Source organism: Halichoerus grypus, chromosome 14, assembly GCF_964656455.1.
Source record: "Halichoerus grypus chromosome 14, mHalGry1.hap1.1, whole genome shotgun sequence".
In the NCBI taxonomy this organism is placed as follows: domain Eukaryota; kingdom Metazoa; phylum Chordata; class Mammalia; order Carnivora; family Phocidae; genus Halichoerus; species Halichoerus grypus.
Genome location: NC_135725.1, coordinates 42,009,708 through 42,022,194, shown reverse-complemented (window position 1 = coordinate 42,022,194; position 12,487 = coordinate 42,009,708). Strand labels below are relative to the sequence as shown.

At 40.8% G+C, this 12,487-nt stretch overlaps 1 protein-coding gene across 4 annotated transcripts in view; it reads left to right on the top strand.

The window, feature by feature from the left end:
* The window catches only part of TTC39B (tetratricopeptide repeat domain 39B), a 125,989-nt gene that overhangs the window by 73,016 nt on the left and 40,486 nt on the right, over window positions 1–12,487 (top strand). For all 4 annotated transcript variants that reach the window (XM_036073427.2, XM_078061212.1, XM_078061211.1 and 1 more), the window contains 3 exons: window positions 988–1,064; window positions 5,366–5,433; window positions 8,321–8,385. In XM_036073427.2, coding sequence (XP_035929320.1) covers window positions 988–1,064; window positions 5,366–5,433; window positions 8,321–8,385 — 210 coding nt within the window. The remainder of the gene's footprint in view (window positions 1–987; window positions 1,065–5,365; window positions 5,434–8,320; window positions 8,386–12,487) is intronic.

Below are 12,487 nucleotides of genomic sequence, written 5' to 3'. Positions count from 1 at the left end.
TTCCTGTTAGGAATTATAGTTGATTCTTGTTTGGCCAAACACTTGGCATCTATACCTCCACCTTTTTCTTTTTCCTTTCTTTTCTTTCCCTCTCTCCCTCCCTCCCTCCCTCCCTCCCTTCCTTCCTTTCTTACTTCCCTCCCTCCTCCCTTCTTCCTTCCCTCCTTCTTTCCTTCCTTCCTTCCTTCCTTCCTTCCTTCCTTCCTTCCTTCCTTCCTTCCTTCCTTCCTTCCTTCCTTCCTTCCTTCCGTAGTTTGAGCCACAGAGAAGAACTGAGGGAGATGTCTGTGGGGTCAGCAGCATGCATCTCTCAAGGGTCTCCCTGGGGTGGAGGATTTCAGCTACTGCCTGCCACACGAGGCCAAGCAAGGAACACTCTTCTTTTATGTGGGAGATGCTGCCTATTCAGAAGGGAGAGCTGTATTTGTCTAAAAGGACATATTTGAACACTTCTGGTTGGTGAAAATGAGACGGATTTTCAGTTTTATTTTAATCTTTGCTCTGTGTGTACAGCAAGACCCCAGCAACAGCTGTTAACTAGCATTGGTGAAGTTTAACATGAAACTATGTATCCTCATGTAATTATGTTGCAACCCTACAAAGGAAGAGAGTTTCTCAATGCTGCCCTCTAAGTGATTCTTAACCTGTGGATGCCTCTTACCCCAGAAATATTGATTTCAGCCGTACAGATAAGGGCAGGTGCTTGGCAGGGTTAGCTGCCATTCGTTGTTTCGTGTGGGTTTGTCCACACGTGTCCAGTAAGCACGGATGGAGTGCCCACAGGATGCCAGCCCAGTGCTGGGCGCTGGGTGTGCGGTGTTGAAAAGGGTGGTCTCTGCGCTACAGACTTCAGGGTTTAGAGTTCTCCTCGGTAACTCTTTGCTGTGACTGTGACAAAAATGAATGTCAAAGGAAAATGAGCCTGGCCTGATTTATTGTCATTTTTTCTTTCTATTTCCCATCTCCCCTTCTGCTTATTCTCCACAGATACAGGAAAAAATGCACGGTTGTAGAATCTTTCTCAAGTCTTCTTTCTAGAGGATCACTGGAACAGCTGACTGAAGGTAAGACTCATTTAAAGATGAAGTTTTTCCTGTCTTTGAAAATTAAAACATGATCATACTCATAAAATTCAGTACTTAAGTGTAGAATAAAAAGGAAATGGAAAATCTTTTTCTCTTTCCCATCATACTCACCCTGCAGAAGTAATCACTGGCAATAGTTGGGTTAATGGCCCAGGATTCCCCACGTAGCAGAGCGGGATTCAAAGCTGATCTGCCTATCTGTAAGCCACAGTTCTTTCCACTGTACCCCACACTTTCTCTGATAGGCTTGTAGAAAAGGGAACAAAATGTTCACATATGGATGAGGGAAATGTTGAATCATTCCTATGTAGACATCTTGAAAGTAGATGGTGCTGCGTTCTTATCTTTTTATAATGTTTTTGTACATGGCTCTTTAGAAAATCTGGAATAATTTACTTATTTACTTATTACTAACTATTAAAAAAGAAAACAAACTGAGTTTGTTCTATTAGAATGTCCATAACCCAGAAAATCTGGAGTAATTTACTTATTTGCTTATTCCTAATTATTAAAAAAGAAAACAAACAATGAGATACTGCTGCACACATATTAGAATGTCCATAATCTAAAATACCGACAACACCAAATGTTGGCAAAGATGTAGAGTAAAAGGAACTCTTATTCATGGCTGGTGGGAATGCAAAATTGTACAGCTACTTTGGGAGATAGTTTGGCAATTTCTTACAAAACTAAACATACTTTGACCATAAATCCAGCAATCAGTCTCCTTAATATTTACCCAAAGGAGCTGAAAACTTATGTCTGCATGTGGATGTTTACAGCAGCTTTATTTATAATTGCCAAAACTTGTAAGCAACCAAGATATCCTTCAATAGGTGAATGGATAAATAAACTGTGGTACATCCCGACAAATGGAATATTATTTAGTGCTAAAAAGAAATGAACTCTCAAGCCATGAAAAGACATGGAGTGACTTTAAGTGTATATTACTGAGTGAAAGACACCAATCTGAAAAGGTGTCATGCTGTATGATTCCAAGCATATGACATTCTGGAAAGAGCAAAACTGTGGGGACGGTGACAAGATCAGTGGTTGCCGAGGGATGGGGTGTAGGGATGAATAGGTGGAGCACAGAGGATTTTTAGGATAGTGGAAAAACTTTGTATGATATCATAATGATGGATACATGTCTTTATACATTTGTCCACACCCAGAGAACGTACATCACCAAGAAGGAACTGTAACATAAACTATGGATGTGGGGTGATTATGTGTCAACAGAAGTTCATCAGTTCATCGGGGGGGGTTAAGCATGCATGGGGCAAGGGATACACGGGCAATTTCTGTACCTTCTCCTCAATTTTGCTGCCAACCTAAAACTGCCTTAAAAATAGTCTTAATTAGAAAACAGTAAACATAAAATTAGCTTGTGACAATAGCATATTCTGAAAAACAGGTTTATTTAGACTTTTACATCCAAAGGCATGCTTAGCTAACATTTTAGCGCAGGGTGAAGCTATTTCCTTCAGTAGACTAAGGAATTTATAATTAAGAGATGTTCTGGTAAGGTACCTATTCAAAAATGCCAAATGGTTAATTTTGAGAACTGGGGAACTGTCCAATATAAATCAACCAGAGTGAAGGAATACGACTTTTATAAATTAAGTTGCATTTTATTTCTAATGAGTTTGGCTGTCACTGCAATCCAAACAGACTTTGTGTTCAAGGGTGCATGTCAAAACATTGTAGCTTTAGTATGTGATTTGTTTTTCCTCTTGGTAATTTTCATTTACATCCTTGAGTGGCTGGTTGTCTGCAGGAGTCAGTATATTTAATTAAACTTTTTGTGGGTTTAACATGGAACACACCCTTTCTTCTCTCGGGGCTGGCATATTGCCCTGAATGGTTTTCTAATTTCCTTTAAAAGCAGATGTGTAAATGCAGTACTTAGGATGTGAAAGGGATTTAACATGAAGGATGCTTACATATGGTATACAGAGTTCAAATTTTCTTGCCGTTTATCTCTGCCTTCTTGTCACGTCCTTCAGCTGCTCTGCGGTGTGTCCATCTTTAACTTAACCCTGATGCAGCCATTCCTTCTGCTCAGACCTCTGCACAGACTCAGAAGGACCAAGACCCTGGCTGGTGACGGCCGCCAGGATGTGCACAGGCCCTGACTCCGCAAGGCTGGCCCCCTCTGTAGGCAGGCCGCTGAAGGCCCTGACTCCGCAAGGCTGGCCCCACCTGTAGGCAGGCCGCTGAAGGCCCTGACTCCGCAAGGCTGGCCCCCTCTGTAGGCAGGCCGCTGAAGGCCCTGACTCCGCAAGGCTGACCCCACCTGTAGGCAGGCCGCTGAAGGCCCTGACTCCGCAAGGCTGGCCCCCTCTGTAGGCAGGCCGCTGAAGGCCCTGACTCCGCAAGGCTGACCCCACCTGTAGGCAGGCCGCTGAAGGCCCTGACTCCACAAGGCTGGCCCCCTCTGTAGGCAGGCCGCTGAAGGCCCTGACTCCGCAAGGCTGGCCCCACCTGTAGGCAGGCCGCTGAAGGCCCTGACTCCGCAAGGCTGGCCCCCTCTGTAGGCAGGCCGCTGAAGGCCCTGACTCCGCAAGGCTGACCCCACCTGTAGGCAGGCCGCTGAAGGCCCTGACTCCACAAGGCTGGCCCCCTCTGTAGGCAGGCCGCTGAAGGCCCTGACTCCGCAAGGCTGGCCCCACCTGTAGGCAGGCCGCTGAAGGCCCTGACTCCGCAAGGCTGGCCCCCTCTGTAGGCAGGCCGCTGAAGGCCCTGACTCCGCAAGGCTGACCCCACCTGTAGGCAGGTCGCTGAAGGCCCTGACTCCGCAAGGCTGACCCCCTCTGTAGGCAGGCCGCTGAAGGCCCTGATTCCGCAAGGCTGACCCCCTCTGTAGGCAGGTCGCTGAAGGCCCTGACTCCGCAAGGCTGACCCCACCTGTAGGCAGGCCGCTGAAGGCCCTGACTCTGCAAGGCTGGCCCCACCTGTAGGCAGGCCGCTGAAGGATCTTCACCGCCTAGTTGCTTCTTTGTAAATTCAGCCTTTGGCATATGAGCGTGGTAGTGATTGGAACCAGTTTGTGAGAACCAGCCTGTTGTGTGTCGGATGGTAGGGATAGGGGATGGGGTCTGTGTGTGTGAGTGCAAGAAATACAGCGCTAGTCCTTATCCACTTTGACCCAACAGCATTCTCACAAACACAGAAGGACCCTATTTTTCAGCTACTTACTTCACATAAAAATGTCCTGTTTTCTGAGCTTTACCAAAAAGCCCAACGTGGACCAAGGGCAGTAATCGTACTGAAAGTAGCTAACAAAAATCCAGTGCTTATTCTCCACAGTGAGCTCTGTGCAGCACGTCATTTGATTCTTTAGCTGTGAAGTGAAGACGTTACTAGCTGGACTTTATAAATGAGGTGGCCAGCAGCAGAGAGAGGTGGATACAACATGGCAGAACCTTGCCTCCAACCCAGGCTGTTAAATCCCCCAAGCTCATTTACTTAAATAAAATGCCAGTTTGCATCCCGTGGATAAAACAGGAATCTGCTGATTTTATTTATGCAAAAATGCAAAGGTTTCCCTCCCTCCCCAATCTCTGCAAGTGTAAGGTATTGTTTAGAAAGACAGGCCATGTGTTTTGGGGCATTCCATATGTCCCTGGGATATACATAGCTTTACAGAGTCCCTTTTGTGAGTGCCTTGTTCCTGTGCTAGATAGCTCAGTGATCAAAATAGCCTGAAATTGTGCTAGTGTGAGCTCTTTTTATATCATGTCTTCTATGTATGAGGAGTCATGCCTTGGGCGTGCTGGTCCATACTTGTTCACAGACCTCAGAGAATTGCTGCTTTCTCTTTAAGTTAATGGGGTGTCTAATCATTGCCATGATTATCATACCTTCATATTTTAGAAGCTAGAATTCATAAATTTAAGATAGTTTTTTCAATCTCTATAACTGTGTTAAACTTACGTGTTACTGTTAAGTTAAAAAATATTTTTTTAAGTACTTTTAAATTTTGGTTTCCTCTTGTGAGCTGAGTTTAGGTCTCTGGCGCTAAGCACCTGACTCTTTGCAGTTATATTTGAATGGGGCCAAAGATGACTTCCTTAAATCCTTTTACACATTCTAGGGAAATCTTGCTGAGGGACAGAGAACCAAGGTCATCATTCTGCTTTTATGGAAGTACCAAAGCAACCTAGATTTTTGTGTCTCTCTTGGGTTCTTTGAGCTACGAGCCTTTCCTGAACATCTCAGAGCAATTACTGTGGACATAGGATTTTCCTTAATGTAATTTTATTTGTTTTTAATAGAGGAAATGCATGCCGAAATCTGTTATGCCGAGTGTCTCCTACAGAAAGCAGCACTCACGTTTGTGCAGGTAATAAATGTTTGGCTTCGAATCAGTATGCCGGGGAAGCCTGCCAGTACTACACAGAAAAAATGGGGCTCATTCTATGTCAGTGCTTCAGTTCTTTTGACTTAGACTTGTAATGGAAGATACTTGTTGTTCTGATAAACTTTGACTGAAAAATGACCCCAGGGAGCTTTGTTCCTACTCAAATGCACTTGGAGTCTGTTCCAAATTTCAGTCTATTGGGAACCACTGTCTTATAAAGGAACTGTTTTGCAACTACTGCACCGAATTTCTGGATGCTTCTCTGTATGAGAAGTGTGGGATTATCCCTCTTTGCATTTGCTAATGGTAGAGGGCCATAGGCCCGGGCCAAAGAGGCAGTTTCATCCTTGGCCATTCCCTTCTTACACCAGATGCTTCAGCAAAGCTCAGGTATGCATGCTTGAGTGCCAGGCTTTTCATATATACTTCAAATTTTATTTTTGCCCCTCTTTCTATTCTCATGCCCCTTTCTTGCTTTTATTTCTTCCTTTGGAAGAGCAGATTTAAAAAGTCATTAAACCAAGCCATGAATACCTTTCTTTAAGGGACATTTTAATTTTACCTCTAGGAACTGTTACAAGCAGTGCCTTGCCTAACATTGTATCTTCCAATCCTTCTAAAAAACATGCATTTTAACATCATGGCCCCATGGGTGGCGGTGATGGATACATTGGGGGTAGAGGTAGGGTCAGGATTGTAAGGGAGCAGAAATGCAATTGTAAAATTGAAAATCTTCCTCAATCACAATGTTTTACATTGTATTAAGAGTTGCTTTCCTTTTTTTTTTTTTTTTTTTTCCTGGATATTGACTTCTTAGGTTGGATTCTGGTTTAGTAAAATTGAACCAATCTGGTCTATGACCCTGTTTCCTAAAACCCTATGTATTATGAAGTCTGGTTGAAAACCTCATTCTTACTGCCTCAGGAAACATAATGCTAGTCATGGAGGCCCTCCAGTTTTTCTGATGTGTTTTCCAAACGGGGATTTGACAATCAAATCTGGGATTTAAAGTCTTATTTTGTATGTGGGGACTTGTAATTAAACATCTGGGAGATATCCAAGACTCCTCCCTCTTCCTCATGCCTCCATATCCAATTTAATGCTCATGTTTCTTTTACCTTGTGGAGATTTAGCAGTGCCATCTCTTCCTTCTTGAGTGTTCTCATGGGGGTGTTTATCAGCTCTTCTCTAGAGGGCACAGCGACCTAGTGACCCTCTGGCTCTATTTCTCTTAACCTCCAGCTCATTGTCCATTGTGCAGCTGAGCGCCCTCTCAGGGATGAGACTGTCACCTTGTCATTGCTCTGCTTTAGCTTTGAGTCGCTCTCACGGACTATGGCAGTGGTCCCGTATCAGAATATCAGCAAGGGGGGGGAGGCTTTTTCAAACTAAACTGGTATCTTCTCCCACATTCCCTCCTCCCCTCTTACCCCACGGGAAGAGGTAGCTTTCTTACTCCTTCGTTCTGTCTTTGTGGGAGCTTCTGTGGCAGCGCTGACTTTCGTAAGCACAGATGGCCAAGCATGCCATGATCGTTAATGCTTCCTTGCCTTTCCTTCCGCTTGAGTATTCCCTGGCTCGCAAGGTTCGCATCTGCTTTGCCTTCCTTCATCTGGCCACTTCCTAATCATTTTTTGTGCCTTAAGCCCCGATGCTTCCAGGAAGCTTCTGTGGACCTCTCCATGTCACCCCCTCCCCTGCTCTGAGCTCTCCTGACCTCCTGTGCATATCTCCTTCTGTGTGCATGACTCCAGCCCTTAGCGCCTTGTATTGCTTTTGTCTGATGTTGCATTCAGATGCCTGGTGTAAAATAGGCATTTGGTAAATATTTGGTGAATCATGAAACGAAATATTATTATTTGAGGCAGATTTTAATGTGATTTTGGAAATTCTTTCCTGGCCAATCTTGAAACTTGTGTAATCATAAGATTCCTTAAATAAGAAGATAAACATTTAAGTTGTGTAGTGAATTTTGTATTTATTGATTCTTAGAATAATTTAAATGGTAAAGATTTAATACTTCATGAAATTTGTAAGCTAAAGTAAATTTTCCTCTTGCTTTAGAAGGATGCTGAAGTGCACAGGAAATAAATACCAGAGCATCTCTCCATCATCAATAGACTAGAAAAATATTCTCCTTGGAAATATGAAATATGGGACTGTCTCCATTAACACTGTTAGATTAACTTCTTTTAAGCAGGTTTTGATATAATTTCTTAAGAGATTCTCTTGGAATCCTAGAATGCTGACCCTGAAAATGATATTCATTTAGGCCCTCTGCCTCAACTTTGTGGTTGATGACCATCGGGCAAAGAAAAGTGAAATGATTTTTTTTTTTCTCCAAAACAAAACTGCATATTGTGACAATCAGTTTAGAATCCAGATCAATAATTTTTGTTCTAGAAATGTATATGAGTGAAATTTACAGTGTTAAATAGACTGAATGCTAAACTACCCTGCACAAGAAGAACCATCATCCCATTTGCTGGAGTGTGATGGACTGGAAAGTCCTTAGAGCATATCCTTAAATTACCCATTTTAGATTCTGTTGAACCCAGAAGAAAATTGCGCATTAGATGATGTTTATCACAGTAGATTTGGACTAACGTATTTGGCCACTAAGTGGGTTACTTCCTTAATTACTTGCTTGAAGTAATGCAAAGATTTTTAAAATGTGTTCTTTTTATTGCCATCTAAGTTGGAAGGAAAATTACAGAAAAGCATTTCAAATGTAAAGCAAGAAGAATGTTTTAATTTAAAAATGATGTCCTCAAAAGATAGTGTTTTGTTCTAATCACACAAATATATAACTGTACAGTGTAAGAATCTTTTGCTAAGTGATCTAATTATTTAACTGAATTGTTTTCAGGATGAAAATATGATCAACTTCATCAAAGGTGGACTCAAAATTAGGACAAGTTACCAAATATATAAGTAAGTTAAAAATTAAGATGTTGTTTTTAAATGATTCTTGTATTCTGTCCAGTTTGTACTTCAAAATTCTCATGAAGTATGACTAGGTTTTATTTGCTGTTGGTAAAAATGCACTTGATTTTTTGGCTTACTGTGTATGTATTCAGTGCTATAGGACAACAGAATTTAAGTTTAAATGCAATCTTGAAAAAAATAGCTGAAAAAAAGCTACTGACATAATTTCTAATTACATAATCTTAGTTTCTTTCTCCTAAAATCAATTTATATATTTAAAACTATAGGTATGTCTTTGGTCCAGACTCTAGAGCAGTACTGCTCGATAGAATTTTCTGCAGTGATTCAAAGGTGGACCATAGTGTTGTCCGTATCTTCTATATCCTTATTGATTTTTATCTAGTTGCTCTATCATTTGCTCACAGAGTTCAAAATCTCCAACTTTGATTCTGGGATCCCCCATTTCTCTCTCTTTAGTTCTGTCAGTGTTTGCATTGTATATTTAGAGCCTCTGTTATTAGGTTTATATATATTTTAATTATTTTATCTTCCTAATGAATTAACCTTTTTATCATTATGAAATGTCTCTACTTAACTCTTATAATAAATATTTGTCTTGAAGTCTGTTTTGTCTGATATTAATATAGCTACTCATGCGTTTTTATAATTAGTGTTAAGTGTAGCATGACATATGTTCTTATACTTTAAACCTATCTTTGTTTTTATATTTTAATTGCAGTTCTTATAGATGCATATAGTTGGGTCTTGCTTTTTTATTCAGTATAACAAATGATATGTTTGCACTTGTGGCTACCATTTTTCTTGTTCTCTTGCCTCATTTAGTTTTCTCACTTCTTTTTTGCCTTTTATTGCATTACTAAAATTTAAAAAATTTTATATATATATATATATACATATATTCCAATGTAATCAATCACTCTATTGTTTTCTAAGCTTACCTCTTTAATTTTTTTAAAGGTCACTCTAGTGATTATAATATCCTTCTTAACTTACCACAGTCAACTTAGAGTTAATATTGTACTATTGCCCATAAAATGTAAGAACTTTGTGAAAATATAGTTTCATTGACCACTTGTCTTTTATACTATTCTTATGATAGTACACTTACATATATTATAAGCCCCACAATGCAGTGTCAGATTTTTTTCATAAAGACTTATTTATTTGAGAGAGAGCGAGAGCATGTGTGGTGCGCCCAAGCATGTGGGGAGGGGCAGAGGGAGAGAATCTTCAAGCAGACTCCCCCCGAGCACAGAGCCCAACTTGGGGCTCAGTCTCATGACCCATGAGATCACTACCTGAGCCAAAACCAAGAGTCGGACACTTGACCAACTGAACCACCCAGTCGCCACAATAGGACTGTGGCTTTCTGTATCAGTTCTAGGCATCCCACGTTGAGTGGATTCGAGAGTACTTTCAGCTGATTAGCCATGTAAATGTAAAGTCCGTGTGAGAGATGTTCCCATCTTTCAAAGTTCAGCTCTTCTCCAGTTTCTTACTACTTTTTGTTTTCACTTTCCAGTGCCTGAAAATGCATTTTAAATATATATTTAAATTCCAAAGTTCTAATTGTTATCTGTGGGAAGGTTAATCTAATATAAGCTAGTATGTGTGTCATTATTAGAAGCAGATCCCCATTAGTGAGAGCAGAACCAAGATTTAGTATTTTTTTTTTTAAGATTTTATTTATTTATTTGAGACAGAGAGAATGAGAGAGAGAGAGAGAGAGCACATGAGAGGGGGGAGGGTCAGAGGGGGAAGCAGGCTCCCTGCTTGGGACTCGATCCAGGGACTCCAGGATCATAACCTGAGCCGAAGGCAGTCGCTTAACCAACTGAGCCACCCAGGTGCCCCAAGATTTAGTATTTTAAGAGATAGTTTTACCCAAAGTGATTTCATAAAATTATATTCCATTCAAAATCATGGAGGTAGGGGGGAGTTTTGGGAAATTGACCAATTGTTTTTAGTTTTCCTCTTGAAATACTTTTTTTTTTTTTTAAGTTTTTTTTTTTTTCTTTTTCTTTTATTTGACAGAGAGAGAGAGAGAGCGCACACACAAGCAGAGGGTGCAGGAGAGGGAGAAGCAGGCTCCCTGCTGAGCAAGGAGCCCAATGCAGGGCTCAATCCCAGGACCCTGGGATCATGACCTGAGCCGAAGGCAGACGCTTAACTGGCTGAGCCACCCAGGTGCCCCTCTTGAAATACTTTTTAGATGCTTTGGATGCCTGGGTGGCTTAGTCGGTTAAGTATCTGCCTTCAGCTCTGGTCGTGATCCCAGGGTGCTGGGATCGAGTCCAGCATTGGGCTCCCTGCTCCATGGCAAACCTGCTTCTCCCTCTGCCTCTGCTTCCCTCTCTCTCTCTCTCTCTCTCCCTCTCTCTCTGTCTCTCATGAATAAATAAATAAAATCTTTGAGAAAAAAAAGAAATACTTTTAGATGATATAAAAGGATGTTAAAGAGCTAATTGCTTTTCTAGTCATCAAAACTTAAAAACTGGAATGAATTCAAGTAGTCTTAAAATGGCACAAACCTATCAGTGTGTGCACGCATGTACTTTTGTACATACAGACAGACATTTACTTGGGAATTAAAAATATGTGAAATTCCTATGTATACATAGGTCTCTTTCAAAATAGTGGGAAAAAATGGATACTTTTTGGGAAAATTGGTTCTTCATTCTGGAAAAAGAAAGCATGAAAATAAATTCCATGTATATTTAATATTAAAATTTTTTTTAAGGGCGCCTGGGTAGCTCAGTTGGTTAAGCGACTGCCTTCAGCTCGGGTCATGATCCTGGAGTCCCAGGATCGAGTCCCACATCAGGCTCCCTGCTCAGCAGAGAGTCTGCTTCTCCCTCTGACCCTCCCCCCCCTCATGCTCTCTCTCTCATTCTCTCTTTCTCATTTATTTATGTGAGAGAGAGAGAGCACACGTGAGCAGGAGGGGTAGAGGGAGGAGGAGAGAGAGAGAGAATCTCCAGCAGACTGTGCTGAGCGGAGCCCAACACAGGGCTCAGTCTCACAACCCTGAGATCATGACCTGAGTTGAAACCAGGAGTTGGATGCTTAACTGACTGAGCCACCCAGGCTTCTCTAATATTAAAATATTTTTCAAAGGGTAGTAGTGAAAACATAAGGAAAATATTTTTTATAGTCTAAAGCACAAAAGCCTTTAAACTTTTATTTAAAATTTTTTCACTTTGAAATAACTTCAGGATTTTTACAAAGAATTTTTATATATTCTTCATCCAGAGTCACAAATGTTAACATCTTATAGAACCACAGTAATAATTATTAAAACCAAGAAACTAACATTGATACGGTATTATCAATTACTCCACTGATTTTACTCTGATTTCTCTAATTGTCCCACTAATGTCCTTTTTCTGGCCCAGAATTGAATCCAGGGTTGGGGATGTTATGTTTAGTTGTTATGTTTCTTCACTCTTTTTAAATCTGGAAGCGTCCCTCACTCAGTCTTTCTTTATTTTTATAATCTTGACATTTTTGAAGTATACTGGGCAGTTACTTTGTAGAATGTCTCTCAGTGGGGACCAATCTAATGTTTCTTCGTGATTACATCCAGATTTTGCATCTATGGCAAGAATACCATACAAGTGATATTGTGTCTTTCCATAGTGTATCGTATCAGTAGATACATGGTGTCAATTTCAGAAGCCTTTTTGAGTGTGACATAAAATCAGGATCCGTAAAAGACTGACTTGACCAAATAAACATTTCAGTTTTCGTCAGGGCGAAATATACCATAATAAAAAATACAAATGGAAATGTGATACAAATGATTCAGGGAAAATGACAGTGTGAGGAGCTCATAAGTTGGTGGGAATCTAAATTGATAGAGTTTTCCTGAAGGATGTTCAGACAGTATGTATCAAAATTAAGAAAGTGTATCACCTTTGATCTCAGAAGTCCCTTTTCTAGGAATTTATCCTAAGGATAGTTGTGATAGATTAACTATAATTACAGTACTTGATGTAGGAAAAGTACTTGATGAATGTACAAGCACACTTTTAGCAACATTGTTTATAATATGGAAAATTTGGAAACAATGTACATATTTAACAAT